Source organism: Manis pentadactyla, chromosome 4 (genome assembly GCF_030020395.1).
Source record: "Manis pentadactyla isolate mManPen7 chromosome 4, mManPen7.hap1, whole genome shotgun sequence".
NCBI classification, from domain to species: domain Eukaryota; kingdom Metazoa; phylum Chordata; class Mammalia; order Pholidota; family Manidae; genus Manis; species Manis pentadactyla.
Window position 1 is genome coordinate 105,536,915 of NC_080022.1, and position 16,587 is coordinate 105,553,501.

General features: G+C 37.3%; 1 protein-coding gene across 4 annotated transcripts in view; it reads left to right on the forward strand.

Annotated features, from left to right (window-relative positions):
• The window catches only part of MAN1A2 (mannosidase alpha class 1A member 2), a 220,979-nt gene that overhangs the window by 57,829 nt on the left and 146,563 nt on the right, over nt 1-16,587 (forward strand). For all 4 annotated transcript variants that reach the window (XR_005032480.2, XM_036924455.2, XM_057500590.1 and 1 more), the window contains exon 3: nt 6,056-6,152. Coding sequence is in view for 3 of the 4 variants with exons in the window: in XM_036924455.2 (XP_036780350.1) it covers nt 6,056-6,152 (97 nt within the window). In the remaining variant the exon portion in view is untranslated. The remainder of the gene's footprint in view (nt 1-6,055; nt 6,153-16,587) is intronic.

A 16,587-nucleotide genomic window follows, 5' to 3' on the forward strand; every position in this document is an offset into this window, starting at 1 on the left:
TGGAGTTAAAGAGAATACCAAAGGGAAATAAAATTTAGTCAATATTTCAGTTAAACTTTGTTATTTAGAACATCTGTTAATTCTACATGGAGTTTACAGTTGTATTGCCTTTGAAGAAAAATATTTTGTCAAGTTGTAATAACATCAACAATTTTTCAAAGGGATTGTTTATCATAAAATATAACAATAAGTTTAGTTTAAGTAGTCAGATAACTATTTGGATATATTCTAGTAATGAATATGAAGGACTTAGCAGATACCTTAAACTTGGCCTTATGAATTATTATAAGATTTTGATTGTGATGGAATAAAATTCGAGCTGTGCTCTGATTTTACCTCACTTCTGGAGTTTGTGTTTTATGCACAGGCTGTGCAAGGCACTTTCTTTGGATAATGTTGAGGAAACATCAATAGATTTTTTTTGAGATGCCTGACCTGCTTTCTTTAGCTGTCACTAGAATTTGTTGAAATATTTTTCATGTACATAATACTTCAAATAATTAAGAGTGTGTGTTTAGTGGATCCAAGATAACCTACAGGCTCAGTGATTTGCTAGAAGTACTCTCAGAACTCCAGAAAACTGCTCTATTCATAGTTGGAGTTTATTACAACAAAAGCATACAGACTAAAATTTGTAATAGACAAGGCACATAGGACAGAGTCCAGGAGAGACTTGGTGCAGTCTTCTAGTTATCCTTTCCCAGTGGAATGACACACAGTGCTTAATTCTCCCAGTAATGATGTGTGGCAATGTGCATGAAGTATTTTGCCAGCAAGGGAAGTTTGCCCAAGCCTTGGTTGTCAGGGTTTTTATGGAGGAGGTTTGTTATGTAGGCATGGCTGACCTTAGTTCTCCCAACTCCTCCACAGTCAGTCCGATACCATGTGGCCCAAGGCCCCCACCATAAATCACATTGTTAGCATAAACTATTTTAACAAGCCCAAGGCATCAAGTAAACAAAGATACTCTTTAACAGGCAGGATAATAAAGGTTTAGAAGTTATTTTCCAGGTGCCTGGACAGGCCAAACCTTTCTTCTGGCATGTGCAGGGTTTGGGCTATCTAGACAGAGTGACTCTAATAGAGAGCACTATATTATACATTGTTCTTGTAAGTAAAAGTAAAACATTAAGAACCCCTGTGTAAGTTCCTGTTAAACATGATTACTGACTTAGTGATCAGAGAAAGTTCAAACCTAAGTATGGAGGGGAAGAAGCTAATAAGAAGAGAGGTGATAGTAACTGCAAAATACCTGAAACTTTCAAGAATTGGAGATAGTATTTACCTCTGAAGTCAGGGGTGTAAAACAGTTGGGAAGAGATTATCTGTAAGTTTTTAAAGGTACTTTTAACCTCTAGATACCCAGTTCTCTAGTCTATGCATCTAAGATTTCCTTTCCCAGTGTAAAACCAAAATTTACCTTTTGGAGGAGTGAATTAGAGAAGATCTAGATTTTGGGAATACCAGGTATGGCTGAGGAAAAAGTGCAGAGGTCATTCTAAAACACTAAGACAGTGGTGGCGGTGGAGGGATTTTCGTGAAAAGTGCATTTTGAGTTTTGAGACCACTTTCTCTAGTTCAGCTCTCAAAATTCTGGCAGCCAGGTTTATATTTAATAAGCAGGAGTTTGGGGGACCTCTTTAGGGACACTGGCCCAAGAGGAAAGACTGAACACTGTTCCTCAGAGAAACACTCCTGTTGCTTCTGATCTCCAAAGATGAGGCTCAGTCAACAAGTCTTGTTTATTCAGTGAGAGCCTTTGATTATCTTGTAATTGCTTCACTCTTATGTGAAGAACATACCAAAGTTCACTAGACATTTAAGGAAAATTTCTTATACCAGAAAACAAAGCATATGGAAGAAAGAAACTCAGAGGACACAGAAATAATATAGGTATATCAAAAAAGAATTAACATCATTGGAGTGAGCAAAAAAAAAAAACTGATGAAATCAGAACTGTAAGTTATAAAAAGGAACATTTACAGAATAAGAAAGAACTCTTGGAATTAAAAATATGATAGGATTTAAAAATTTAATAGAAGAGTTGGAAGATAAAATTGACCAAATCTCTCAGTAGAAAAAAAAATTGAGAACACAAGAAAAATGAAAAGATCAACCCAGAACATCTGATTAGATAGGTATTTTAGATAGAGAACAGGGGAAACAGGAGAAGAAGTCAAAGACAAAATTCAAGAAAATTGGCTGAAACTAAGAGATGTGAATTTCCAGATTGAAAGGACCTGGCAGACATCTAACACAATGAGCAAAAAAAGACTACTGAAATTATAGAATGATAGGCATATAAAAACGGATCTTAAAAGTTTAGAGAAGAAAACAATGGTTCCACCCTAAAGATTGGAATTGTACATAATGACACATAAGATTATAACAATATTGGAAACTGGGAGAGAGTAGAGCACAAGGCTTAGAAAGAATTATATATTCAGCCCAATTATAAATCAACTGTGAGGGTTAAGATAATTTTTAGGCATTTTCTCAGATTGCTGTTGAGAAATATGTTTCACAAAAATAGGAAGAGAAGGGATTTTGAAAAAGGGAATCTGTCACTAGAGAGAAAAAGGGAGGGTGTTCTTAGGATTGTAAATAAGGGAGTCAGAAGGATAACAGCTGTGCTTCAGGGACCCAAGTAGGAATATAGAGAGTTTCAGGAAGGGTATGCGTATCAGAGAACAAAATGGAACTTGATCATTTATCTAATGTGTTCAAACAGAAGAAAAACCAAATCCTCAGACTAGTAGTTAAGAACAGGGAAGGCAAAAGTTGAACAAAGCAATATAATAATTGTCAGAAAAACATGTTAACTGTATTGAGAGGATGTGGGTCAGGGAACTTTATGTGGAGATGAGTTGATAGTGGCATGGGAGAGCTAAAATATAGGCTGATACAATGAACATCTAAAATGAAAAAAAAAACAAGAAATAGCACTATAAATTATATTTAGAAATGTGGTAAATAGAAAAAAAGGCAAACTAGTTTAAATAACTAGTTAAATAATTAAAGAGGGAATTATAACTGGGGAACATATGGCAGGCCAATAGATGTTTTGAAAATTTAACTTTATTGAGACATAACTTATATACCATAAAATGTACTTATTTTAAGAGTACAGCTTGATGAGTTTTGACAGGTATATACAGTTGTATAACAACAACTACTATGAGGCAAGATGTAAATATGTTTATAACCTCAAAATGCTTTTTTCATGCCTCTCTGTGGTCAAGTCCATTTGATGCCTTGGTCCCAGGCAACCATTGATCTGCTTTTCATCATTGTAGGTTAGATTTGTCTTTATTCTAGCATTTCAATTAAATAGAATGGTAAAGTATGTGGCATTTTGTTTTGGACTTTTAATCAGCAGAATTTTGAAATTCATCTATGTAGATTGCACATAAAGGTGATTTTTTCTCCCTAGTAGTATTCCATTATATGGGTATAGCATGATTTGTTTTACTCACTCACTTGTGGACCATTTGTTCAACATTTGTTTCAGATTTTGGCTCTTATGAGTGAAGTTGCTGTGAACATTTGTGTACAAGTCTTTGTGTGGGCCCATGTATTAGTTTTAGTTTTGACATTTCAGTCTGTGAGTAAATTTTTGAATATTGTGTGAAGTAAGGGTCATGGTTCATTTTTCCCCCCATAGGGTTTTCTAGTTCCAGCACCATTTGTTGAAAAGATGATCTGTTCCCAATTCAGTTACCTTAGCACTTTTGTTCAAAATCAATTGACAAAATCAATAGGTGTTGAGTCTCTAGTCCATTAAACTAAATACTTATTCTTAATACCGGTATAACACTGTGTGGATTACTTACTTTAATTTATAGCAAGTTTTGAAATCACGTTAGGCCTCCAACTTGGTTCTTTCTAAAAATTGGCCATTCTAGGTCCTTTGTCTTTCTAAAATTAGCTTCTCTGTGAAAATAAAAGGTTGCTGTGTTTTGATTGGGATTTTATTGAGTCTGTAGATGAATTGGGAAGACTTGTCATTTGAACAATTTCAGTCTTCCACTCCATGAGCATTTTACATCTTTCCACTTATTTAGGTTTTCTTTAATTTCTCTGAGCAATGTTTTGTTGTTCTCAGTATGTAGTTCTTGCATATATATTATGTTATATTTATTCTTAAATACGTCAGGCTTTTTGATGCTATTATAAATTGAATTGTTTTTAAGTTTCCACTTGTGTTATTCATTAATAGCATATAGAAATAATTTTTAGTTTGGTGAACTTTTATCCTTTTAGTTTACTGAAGTCATTTATTAGTTCTAATGGTTTTTTTTTTTAGATTGCTTAGGATTTTCACTGTACATAGGCATGCCCTCTGTGAATAGAGGTAATTTTCCTTTTTCTTTTTTACCTTTTATTTCTTATTCTTGTCATTCGGCACTGGATAGGACTTCCAAGTACACTGTTGAAAAGAAGTGGTAAGAATGGACATACATGATCTGTTCTCAACTTTAGGGGTTAAGAATTTAGTCTTTTACGGTTAAATATGTTAGCTGTAGATTTTTTGAAGATACTTAGGTTGAAGACATTTCCTTATAGTTTACTGAGAGTTTTATCTTGAGCAGGTATTGAATTTTGTTAAATGCTTTGTCTGCACCTATAAAGATGATTGTATGATGTTTTTCCTTTTATTCTATTGACATGGTGAATTATATTGATTAGTTTTTGAATGTTAAATTAGTCTTATATTCCTGGGTTAATTGCAGTTGGTCATTCTGTAGTATCCTCTTATATATTGCTAATTTTTGTTAAGGTAGTTTGCATCCCTATTTTTGAGATATATTGGTATTTAGTTTTCTTTTACTATCTTTGCCTGGTTTCATTGTCAGAATAATACTGTCTGCAAAAAAGTTGACAAATGTTTTAATGAATCATGTACTGTTAAATGAATAGATTTTTGATACACCACAGTCTGCTATTAAATAATTTAGCTGACATATAATTAAATACTCCACTATTTTGTACCTTAGAACTCTTTGGATTGTAAGAAACTCAGTTTAAACGAACTGATGTAAAAAATACTTATAGCTTAGTGGCCCTAAAATAAGGCTCTAATTGTGGTTGAGTCCAAGTCTGTAGGTGTTAGTGTCAATAATATGCATCTGCCTCTTTCCTTTTGTTATTTAGTTTCTCCATGTTGGGAGAGATTTAGCCCCCCCATCAGCTCCAGGATTATATACTGCATAGATGAGATTGCAAAATGAGAGAGTTCCTCTGTCTCTTAGTGTCTATAGCAATATGTGTAAAAGGACTTGATTGCCCCTACTTGAATGATAGGTACTCAATTACAGTGCCTAGGTCAGGGGTTGGTAAACTAACCTGTGGGCTAAAGTCTGCCTCTTGCCATTTTTTTTTTTTTCACTAGTCAAGTACAGTAGTGAGAAGGGAGGAAAGAGTAGGACAAGTAGTTCGATCTGTAACTGACTGTGAACAATCAATTGAATTAACTCACTAACTTTGGACCAGCCCTCTTGCCTGTTTTTGAAAAATAAAGTTTAACTGGAATAGGCATGCCCATTTGTTTACATAGTGTCTAGGGACGTTGTGCTACAAAAGCAAGAGTTAGCTGCTATAGAGGCTGCATGCACTACAAAGCCTAAAATATTTGTTTTAAATAAAGAGTTTACTGATCTTTGGTCTAGGGTTAGAGGTTCTCTTGTCAGGCTGTGTTAACTCGTTGTGAAATCAGAGCCCCTTGATTGACAGCCGTGTCATAATTACAGTGCGGGAAGAGAAGCTGTTTCCAAAAGGATGGGCAGTTCCTAAAAGGAAAGAATGCCAGACACCTTGCTCTGCAATAAAAAGAACTTGTCTATTACATCCAGTTTTTGCTTCTGTTGGGTAGTGGAGGTTAAACATGGTTAGGTGTATTTTATACACTGATATAAATGTTAATAGACTAATACACCAATTTAAGAGATGTAGAAGAATATATTAGGATATGGTAATAGAATCTCTTAAGTTACATGAATACAAAGATTAATAGTCTGTGAATGGTGTAAATTGATGGATTTTAATTTTTTCTTAGATGATGAAACATGCCTGGGATAATTATAGGATGTATGGATGGGGACATAATGAGCTGAGACCTATTGCAAGGAAAGGGCATTCCACTAATATATTCGGTAAGTTTACTTTTTCTAATTATTATTTTCATTTTCTACCTTCATTTTAAAAATAGGATCTAAGTTTTTAAGTACTTTCTATAATCTGAGTATTTCTATGGAACTACAATTTGAAGCAATGTGGAGAAAACGAAGGTTCCTAAGTGTGGATAAAATGAGAGTTCCTGTGGCCAGGATTCTCACCTGGCCCTGGTTGACTAGCCCACTGCACACCTGTGGGCAATACATGGCTGTTGACTCTATAAAAAGAGCTCCACCCAGTGCTCTGGGCATGACATGGTGGCAGGGCTACAAGGCTGCAGGAGAGCAGAGCAGAGGCGGGAGTGGTGGCAGAGCCGAGGGCAGAGGCCCAGAGGACGACTGTGCGGGATGGCTGTGCAGACAGAGGGGTCCAGAGGATGGCTATGTGGACAGAGGGGCCCAGAGGACAGCTGTGCAGAGAGGCCCAGAGGCAGAGACTGGCTTGCTGCATGCAGACTCGCTCTGAGTGAACGGGATGTTAGTGACTGACCTGCCACCTGGAAATAAAGTTGGGTATAACCCTTTCACCCCAAGAACATTTTGCTGTCATTTCTTTGGTCACATTGAATCCATAGCGAACTTGCCTGGGGCTGAAGTCCATTGGCAAGACACTAAGGCTAGGATTCTCACTGGGCCCAATTGGCTAGCTGATTGCACACGTGTGGGCAATGCATTGTTATTGACTCTATATAATAAAGAGCTTCACCCAATTCCATGGGAGACAAGGTGGCATGGTTGCAAGGCTGCAGGAGAGCAGAGATGAGACTGGAGTGGTGGCAGCACCCAGAACAAAGACTGAGACAGCTGCATGGGTAAAGAGGCCCAGAGGCAGAGACCGGCTTACTGCATGCAGACTCGCTCTGAGTGGACAGGATTCTAGTGATTGACTGTCTTGCCAATGGGTTTCAGCCCTGGGCAAGTTAGGATTCAATGTGACCAAAGAAAATTACAGCAAACATTCTTTGGGGTGAAAGGGTTTATTACCTGGCTTGTTCTCCCGGCGGTAGGTGGAGCACTAGCGTCTCTGCCTCCGCCCAGAGCACTGGGCCGAGCTCTTTATATAGTGCAGTAATAGCTTATTGCCTAAAGGTGTGGAAGTGATAGCTTAGCAACAGGCCAGTTGCATCATCAGTTGGTTTAAGTTCAGTGAGTTTCCTGGCCATTAGAACCCCAACTTCCCCACATTGACCTGCTACCGTGGAAATAAAGTTGGGTATAAACCCTTTCACCCCAAGAACATTACATTGTCATTCCTTGGTCTCACTGAATCCATAGTGAACTTGCCCAGGGCTGAAACCCATTGGCAAGACAATGCCCAAGGTGATTTGATTGGTAAAGTGTGTGTTGTGTTGTATATTCACTGTTCCAAGGGAAAAATTAACATTGTGTGTGTGTGAATGGAGGTCTGGGGAAGAGTTGTTTTCAACCTGAATTTGCTCTTTCTACTTCTCTTGAGTTAAGTCCACTTGCTAACTTCTCAGTTTAAAAGAGTAGGTTAACGTATTTAACTAACTTTTACTTAATCTAAGGATAAGTCTGGAGAATTACCATGCTGTTCTTGATAGTCTTCACTTCTTTCCCTCATTTTAAGTCCTTCTTGATGGGATGGGTATCATATAAGTAATGATAGCTGAAGACAAGAGAATATGAACAGGGTTAGAAGGCACATATACTAGTCATAAGCCATGCAGTTGTCCTTACTAATTGTAGCACACCACCACAATAATCCAAGTAACTGTTTTTCTTTGATTGTGATACCATGGAAGAATTTTTCTAATGCTGTGATTTCTCTCATAATTTGTTTGTTGCTTGCTGGTTTTCTGTAAAAATGAAAGTGACTGAAAAGGTAATTTCTGCTGGGTTTGAGAAATGTTGGGTTGGAGGAATAATGGAAAAATTTTTCCGTTAGGTAATCAAAGACACCAGAGATCTCCTAATACTACATTTAATTTAGCAGCTGTCACTTGCTGCAGTAGAGCATGTTTCTTCAGTAGAGGCTATAGATAGAAAGATTCCCATTGCTTTGTGGGTGCCACAATATGGGCCATTAGTGCAATATGGGCATTATATCTAATAGTTAATTAAAATGAGATCTTCATTTTCAAGTAAATATCTCTTATATTAAACTAAGTGGTAAGCTGTGAGCCCTTTTGAAGTATTGGAGTATAAATGTGTACTGAAAATAAATGTTGGATGTTAATTTTCTACTTGTTTTTTTAAACCTGATTTCTCAGAACATCTAATGTATTAATGTTTAGCAAATAGATACTGGCCTAGTAGGTAAATAACAAACATTATTGCATTTAATTTAATCATTGTAATGACTGTGTAAGGAAAGATGATTTACTGAATTTAAATTCAGAAGGTAAATGAGCTTTCAGGTAACTGTAAAAATTTCATTTCTTATAAGTCAATATAAAACTTTTAGTGAATGAAAGGTACTTTTTTTCTTATTTTGGTGAAAAATGGTTTTAATTTGTGGTAACTGTCAGACTTCTTCAGTGTAAACTTTGTAGATCACTATTTGGTTGTGCTGGTAAATGATGACTGCAGCATGTAGGTTCAGATTATTTTCAGATGAGATCTTGCCAGCTGGCCATTAGAAGCACTTTATTTACTGGGTAAACTGAGAGTTATTTGGGTTATCAAAGAAGTTAAGGGAGGTTAGAGTTGGAAAGGGAGGCTTTACAAAATGAGCCCTTGAATTCTGAGTTAAATGAGTACAGAAGCAAGACTTTGCTGGTGGTCCTCCATTTCAGAGGGATCATCAGGTAAATAATAGCAATTTAGTATATTCCTGTGGATAAAGTAAAGGTCCCTATGGCCAGGATCCTCACCTAAACCTAAACTACTTGATGTAACTGGCCTGCTGCTAGGCTACTGCTTCCACACCCTTAGGCAATAAGCTGTTGACTTATATTAAGAGCTCTGCCTTGTGCTCTGGGTGCAGGCAGAGACAAAGGAGGGTTACAGACCTGCACACTGTTGGATACAGACATAATTCTAGTGCTGCTTGACCTATTGCCAGGAGAACAAGCTGGGTAATAAACGCTTTAACCCTAAGAACATTCCATTGTCATTTCTCAGTCTCATGAATCCATAGTGAATTTGCCCTGGGGCTGAAAGCCATTGGCAAGACAATTCCAATAGGAGGTTTTACTTTCTTTGCTACCAATTGGGCACAAGGCCGGTTATTTGCTTTAGAGATCCTATAATTTATGAATAAGAGTGGGGAAAATAGAAGTTCCTATGGCCAGGATCCTCACCTGACCCTAAACTATTTGATGATATAATTGGCCTACTGCCAGGCTAATGTTTCTATACCTGTAGGCAATGAGCTATTATTAACTGAGTCACTATATAAAGAGCTCCACTCAGTGCTTGTGCAGAGGCAGAGATGGAGAGTCTGTTGGACGCAGATGTGATTCTAGTGCTCACCTACTGCCATGAGAATAAAGCCAAGCATAAACTCTTTTACCCCAAGAATGTTCTGTTATTTCTTGGTTTCACTGAATCCATAATAAACATACCTGGAACTGACATAATAAACTTATCTTAGGCAAGACAAGAGTATATTTTCTTTTTCAGAAAAATAGTCTAGTGATTGACCTAATATTTATAGTAACAACATCAACAGTGTTTATATAATTAATACTGCTGTAGACTGAATTGTGCCCCCCAGTAAATTCATATGTTGAAGATCTAACTTGCATTGTGACTGTATTTGGATTTAGCATCTTTAGTGTAGGTAATTAAGGTTAAATGAGATCATAAGTGGGACATTTTCTAATAGGGCTGAAACCCTTAAAAGAAGAGAAGGGCCCTTTCTTTCCATGCTCATGCACCAAGGAAAGACATGTGAGGACATAGTGAAACAGTGGATGTCTACAAGCCAAAAAGAAACCTTTGCCAAAACCTGGAACCTTGATCTGGGTCTTGTAGCCTCCAGAACTATGAGAAAATAAATTTCTGTTGTTTAAGCCTCCTAGTCTGTGGTATTTTGTCATGGCATCCCAAGCTGACTGATAAATGTACTATATACCAAGGACTGATACAAGTAATCTGTGTGAATGCAGTTATTTAGTACTTACAACAACTCTCTGAGGTAGGTGCTGTTATTATTGTTCCCATTTTGCAGATGATGAAACCATAGCACAGTTGCCCAAGGTCATACAGTTAGTAAATAATGAAGCCAGGATCTGAATCCAAACAGTCTGGTTCCAGGACCCATGGTTCTAACTGCTATTCTATACTGCTTCAGTAAACTTTAAAGATAGAAATAAATTAATATCAGCATACAGGAAAACCCATTATGAGAAAAAATTATAGTGAACCAGTAGAAAAAGTGAATTTGCAATCATCAAAATTAGGTCTTATATCTTTATTAAAAATTGAGTGATTATTATTTTTTCCAGCCAAATAAGCTAAGAAGGAATGGATTCTTTTTTTTTTTTTTGGATAATTATTTTTTATTGAAGGGTAGTTGATACACAGTATTACATTAGTTTCAGGTGTACAACACAGTGATTCAACATTTATATACATGATAATTCTAGGTACCAGCTATCACCACACCAAGTTGTTACAATATTTTGACTGTATTCCTTATGCTATACATTACATCCCGGTTACTTATTTATTTTACAATTGGAAAAGCGTGTGTGTGTATATATATATATATATATATATATATACTTTGTTATGGCATCTCTCATATTTATTGATCAAATGGTTGTTAAAAACTATAAAATTCTGTATAGGGGGGTCAATGCTCAATGCACAATCATTAATCCACCCCAAGCCTAATTTTCGTCAGTCTCCAATCTTTTGAAGCTTAACGAACAAGTTCTCACATGGAGTACAAATTCTTACATAGTGAATAAGTTACATGGTGAACATTACAGGGGCAGTCATCACAGAAACTTTCGGTTTTGCTCATGCATCATGAACTATAAACAGTCAGTTCAAATATGAATATTCATTTGATTTTTGTACTTGATTTATATGTGGATACCACGTTTCTCTTTTATTATTATTATTTTTAATAAAATGCTGAAGTGGTAGGTAGATACAAGATAAAGATAGAAAACATAGTTTAGTGTTGTAAGAGAGCAAATGTAGATGACCAGGTGTGTGCCTGTAGCCTATGCGTTAATCCAAGCTAGACACGGGCAATAAAACATCCACGTATGCGGAAGATTTCTCTCAGAACAGGGGGGGTGAGGTTCTAAGCCTCACCTCTGTTGATCCCCATTTTCTCACCTGATGGCCCCCCTGCGACTGTGCCTGTCTTAGGTTGTTCCTCCCTTGAGGAATCTTACCCGTCTCTGGCTAACCAGTCATCTTCTGGGGTCATACAGGGAAATGTTAAGTTCGTAAGTGAGAGAGAAGCCTTATTGTTTGAAAAGGTTAGCTTTTTACTTCTTTGCATATTTATGCCTTGTGGCTTCTATGCCCAGTATTTGTCTTGAGGTGTCCTTACCACATGGAAGAATTATGATACTCGGTAAATTCGATATGTGGCACGTATTCTATTTAAGGGTTGTAATTAGGAAGGAAGAAGAAAAGCTATAGAAGTAGCAGGGGGAAGAAAACCTGGGGAGATTGATTATTTCTTTGACATATCTTCTTGTAGAGTAACTCCAGCATGTATAGGTTTTAAACTACTAATTAAATTGTGCACACACATTAACATCATAGGAGTACAGTTACGTAACGAAAGCATACCTGTAATTACCAGCCATCTCCAATGAAACCAAGAAAACCAGTTCGGCACCTTAGGCATTTGTGAAAACTTATCTATGATATGGTGGATATTGTCCAACTGAACTTGAACAGTCTGAGAGAAATCAGACAAATTAAAACAACCCATTCCTGGGGACTGTTCACATCCCATATGTCCTTTTAACAGTAAATAGTCTGTAGTTTTAAGATTTTGGAGTGCTACAATTTGCACTTCTCCTACTTCTTGGTTGAGTTCCAACAGTATAGATCCAGTTAAATTTGTTGTTTTACTGTATGCACAGGCCAGCTTAGATATCTCCTTCTTCATTCCCATGGCAAGTCCAGGAATTGGTGGGATGAGTGCATCTACACCTGTAGCAGTGTGTGGATCTTTGTTGGGGTTTTTTTGATGATCATCTTCTGGCATGCGTCTTCCAGAGAGTGCTGATGTTGAAAGTTCTTTTTCCTATCGTATCTTAGTTCATTTTTGGGGTAGCCAAATTAGGCTTTGATTCTCTGTATAAACACAAACAGACCCTTCGCCTACACTTTTATATGCCCTTTATATCATTGTGTAGAGCTCATTAGAGGTCACCACACAGGAACTGCTTTTTTTTTTTAATCTTTAATCTACACTTACATGACGAATACTTTGTTTACTTGGCTCACCCCTATACCAGGTCCCCCCTATATACCCCTTTACAGTCACTGTCCATCAGCGTAGCAAAATGTTGTAGAATCACTACTTGTCTTCTCTGTGTTGTACAGCCCTCCCCTTTCTCCCACCCCCCTATGAATGCTAATCTTAATACCCCCCTTTTTCTCCCCCCCCTTATCCCTCCCTACCCACCCATCCTCCCCAGTCGCTTTCTCTTTGGTAACTGTTAGTCCATTCTTGAGTTCTGTGATTCTGCTACTGTTTTGCTCCTTCAGTTTTTCCTTTGTTCTTATACTCCACAGATGAGTGAAATCATTTGGTATTTCTCTTTCTCTGCTTGGCTTGTTTCACTGAGCATAATACCCTCCAGCTCCATCCATGTTGCTGCAAATGGTAGGATTTGCCCTTTTCTTATGGCTGAGTAGTATTCCATTGTGTATATGTACCACATCTTCTTTATCCATTCATCTATCGATGGACATTTAGGTTGCTTCCAATTCTTGGCTATTGTAAATAGTGCTGCGATCAACATAGGGGTGCACTGGTCTTTCTCATACTTGATTGCTGCATTCTTAGGGTAAATTCCTAGGAGTGCAATTCCTGGGTCAAATGGTAGGTCTGTTTTGAGCATTTTGATGTACCTCCATACTGCTTTCCACAATGGTTGAACTAATTTACATTCCCACCAGCAGTGTGGGAGGGTTTCCCTTTCTCCACAGCCTCGCCAACATTTGTTGTTGTTTGTCTTTTGGATGGCAGCCATCCTTACTGGTGTGAGGTGATACCTCATTGTAGTTTTAATTTGCATTTCTCTGATAATTAGCGATGTGGAGCATCTTTTCATGTGTCTGCTGGCCATCTGTATTTCTTTTTTGGAGAACCGTCTGTTCAGTTCCTCTGCCCATTTTTTAATTGGGTTATTTGTTTTTTGTTTGTTGAGGCGTGCAAGCTCTTTATATATTCTGGACGTCAAGCCTTTATCGGATGTGTCATTTTGAAATATATTCTCCCATACTGTAGGGATCCTTTTTGTTCTATTGATGGTGTCTTTTGCTATACAGAAGCTTTTCAGCTTAATATAGTCCCACTTGTTCATTTTTGCTGTTGTTTTCCTTGCCCGGAGAGATATGTTCAAGAAGAGGTCACTCATGTTTATGTCTAAGAGGTTTGTGCCTATGTTTTCTTCCAAGAGTTTAATGGTTTCATGACTTACATTCAAGTCTTTGATCCATTTTGAGTTTACTTTTGTATATGGGGTTAGACAATGGTCCAGTTTCATTCTCCTACATGTAGCTGTCCAGTTTTGCCAACACCATCTGTTGAAGAGACTGTCATTTCGCCATTGTATGTCCATGGCTCCTTTGTCAAATATTAATTGACCATATATGTCTGGGTTAATGTCTGGATTCTCTAGTCTGTTCCATTGGTCTGTGGCTCTGTTCTTGTGCCAGTACCAATTTGTCTTGATTACTATGGCTTTATAATAGAGCTTGAAGTTGGGGAGTGAGATCCCCCCTATTTTATTCTTCTTTCTGAAGATTGCTTTGGCTATTCGGGGTCTTTGGTGGTTCCATATGAATTTTTAAATTATTTATTCCAGTTCATTGAAGAATGTTGCTGGTAGTTTCATAGGGATTGCATCAAATCTGTATATTGCTTTGGGCAGGATGGCCATTTTGACGATATTAATTCTTCCTAGCCACGAGCATGGGATGAGTTTCCATCTGTTAGTGTCCCCTTTAATTTCTCTTAAGAGTGACTTGTAGTTTTCAGAGTATAAGTCTTTCACCTCTTTGGTTAGGTTTATTCCTAGGTATTTTATTTTTTTTTATGCAATTGTGAATGGAGTTGTTTTCCTGATTTCTCTTTCTGTTGGTTCATTGTTAGTATATAGGAAAGCCACAGATTTCTGTGTGTTGGTTTTGTATCCTGCAACTTTGATGTATTCCGATATCAGTTCTAGTAGTTTTGGGGTGGAGTCTTTAGGGTTTTTTATGTGCAGTATCATGTCATCTGCAAATAGTGACAGTTTTAACTTCTTCTTTACCAATCTGGATTCCTCGTATTTTTTTGTTTTGTCTGATTGCCGTGGCTAGGACCTCCAGTACTATGTTAAATAACAGTGGAGAGAGTGGGCATCCCTGTCTAGTTCCCGATCTCAGAGGAAATGCTTTCAGCTTCTCGCTGTTCAATATAATGTTGGCTGTGGGTTTATCATAGATGGCCTTTATTATGTTGAGGTACTTGCCCTCTATTCCCATTTTGCTGAGAGTTTTTATCATGAATGGATGTTGAACTTTGTCAAATGCTTTTTCAGCATCTATGGAGATGATCATGTGGTTTTTGTCTTTCTTTTTGTTGATGTGGTGGATGATGTTGATGGACTTTCGAATGTTGTGCCATCCTTGCATCCCTGGGATGAATCCCACTTGGTCATGGTGTATGATCCTTTTGATGTATTTTTGAATTCGGTTTGCTAATATTTTGTTGAGTATTTTTGCATCTACGTTCATCAGGGATATTGGTCTGTAGTTTTCTTTTTTGGTGGGGTCTTTGCCTGGTTTTGGTATTAAGGTGATATTAGATTCATAGAATGAGTTTGGGAGTATCCCCTCCACCTCTATTTTTTGGAAAACTCTAAGGAGAATGGGTATTATGTCTTCCCTGTATGTCTGATAAAATTGCGAGGTAAATCCATGTGGCCCGGGGGTTTTGTTCTTTGGTAGTTCTTTGATTACCGCTTCAATTTCGTTGCTGGTAATTGGTCTGTTTAGTTTTTTTGTTTCTTTCTGGGTCAGACTTGGAAGGTTGTATTTTTCTAGGAAGTTGTCCATTTCTCCTAGGTTTCCCAGCTTTGTTGGCATATAGGTTTTCATAGTACTCTCTAATAATTCTTTGTATTTCTGTGGGGTCTTTCGTGATTTTTCCTTTCTCGTTTCTGATACTGTTCATTTGTGTTGACTCTCTTTTCCTCTTAATAAGTCTGGCTAGAGGCTTATCTATTTTGTTTATTTTCTTGAAGAACCAGCTCTTGGTGTCATTGATTTTTGCTATTGTTTTATTCTTCTCAATTTTATTTATTTCTTCTCTGATCTTTATTATGTCCCTCCTTCTGCTGACCTTAGGCCTCATTTGTTCTTCTTTTTCCAATTTCGATAATTGTGACATTAGACCATTCATTTGGGCTTGTTCTTCCTTTTTTAAATATGCTTGGATTGCTGTATACTTTCCTCTTAAGACTGCTTTTGCTGTGTCCCACAGAAGTTGGGGCTTAGTGTTGTTGTTGTCGTTTGTTTCCATATATTGCTGGATCTCCATTTTGATATGGTCATTGATCCATTGATTATTTAGGAGCATGTTGTTTAGCCTCCATGTTTTTTTTGAGCCTTTTTGCTTTCTTTGTACAGTTTATTTCTAGTTTTATGCCTTTGTGGTCTGAAAAGTTGGTTGGTAGGATTTCCATCTTTTGGAATTTACTGAGGCTCTTTTTGTGGCCTAGTATGTGGTCTGTTCTGGAGAATGTCCCATGTGCACTTGAGAAGAATGTGTATCCTGTTGCTTTTGGATGTAGAGTTCTGTAGATGTCTCTTAGTTCCATCTGTTCTAGTGTGTTGTTCATTGCCTCTGTGTCCTTACTGATTTTCTGTCTGGTGGATCTATCCTTTGGAGTGAGTGGTGTGTTGAAGTCTCCTAGAATGAATGCATTGCATTCTATTTCCTCCTTTAGTTCTGTTAATATTTGTTTCACATATGTTGGTGCTCCTGTATTGGGTGCATATATATTTATAATGGTTATATCCTCTTGATGGACTGAGCCCTTTATCATTATGTAATGTTCTTCTTTGTCTTTTGTTACTTTCTTTATTTTGAAGTCTGTTTTGTCTGATACCAGAATTGCAACACCTGCTTTCTTCTCTCTGTTGTTTGCATGAAATATCTTTTTCCATCCCTTGACTTTAAGTCTGTGCATGTCTTTGGGTTTGAGGTGAGTCTCTTGTAAGCAGCATATGGATGGATCTTGCTTTTTTATCC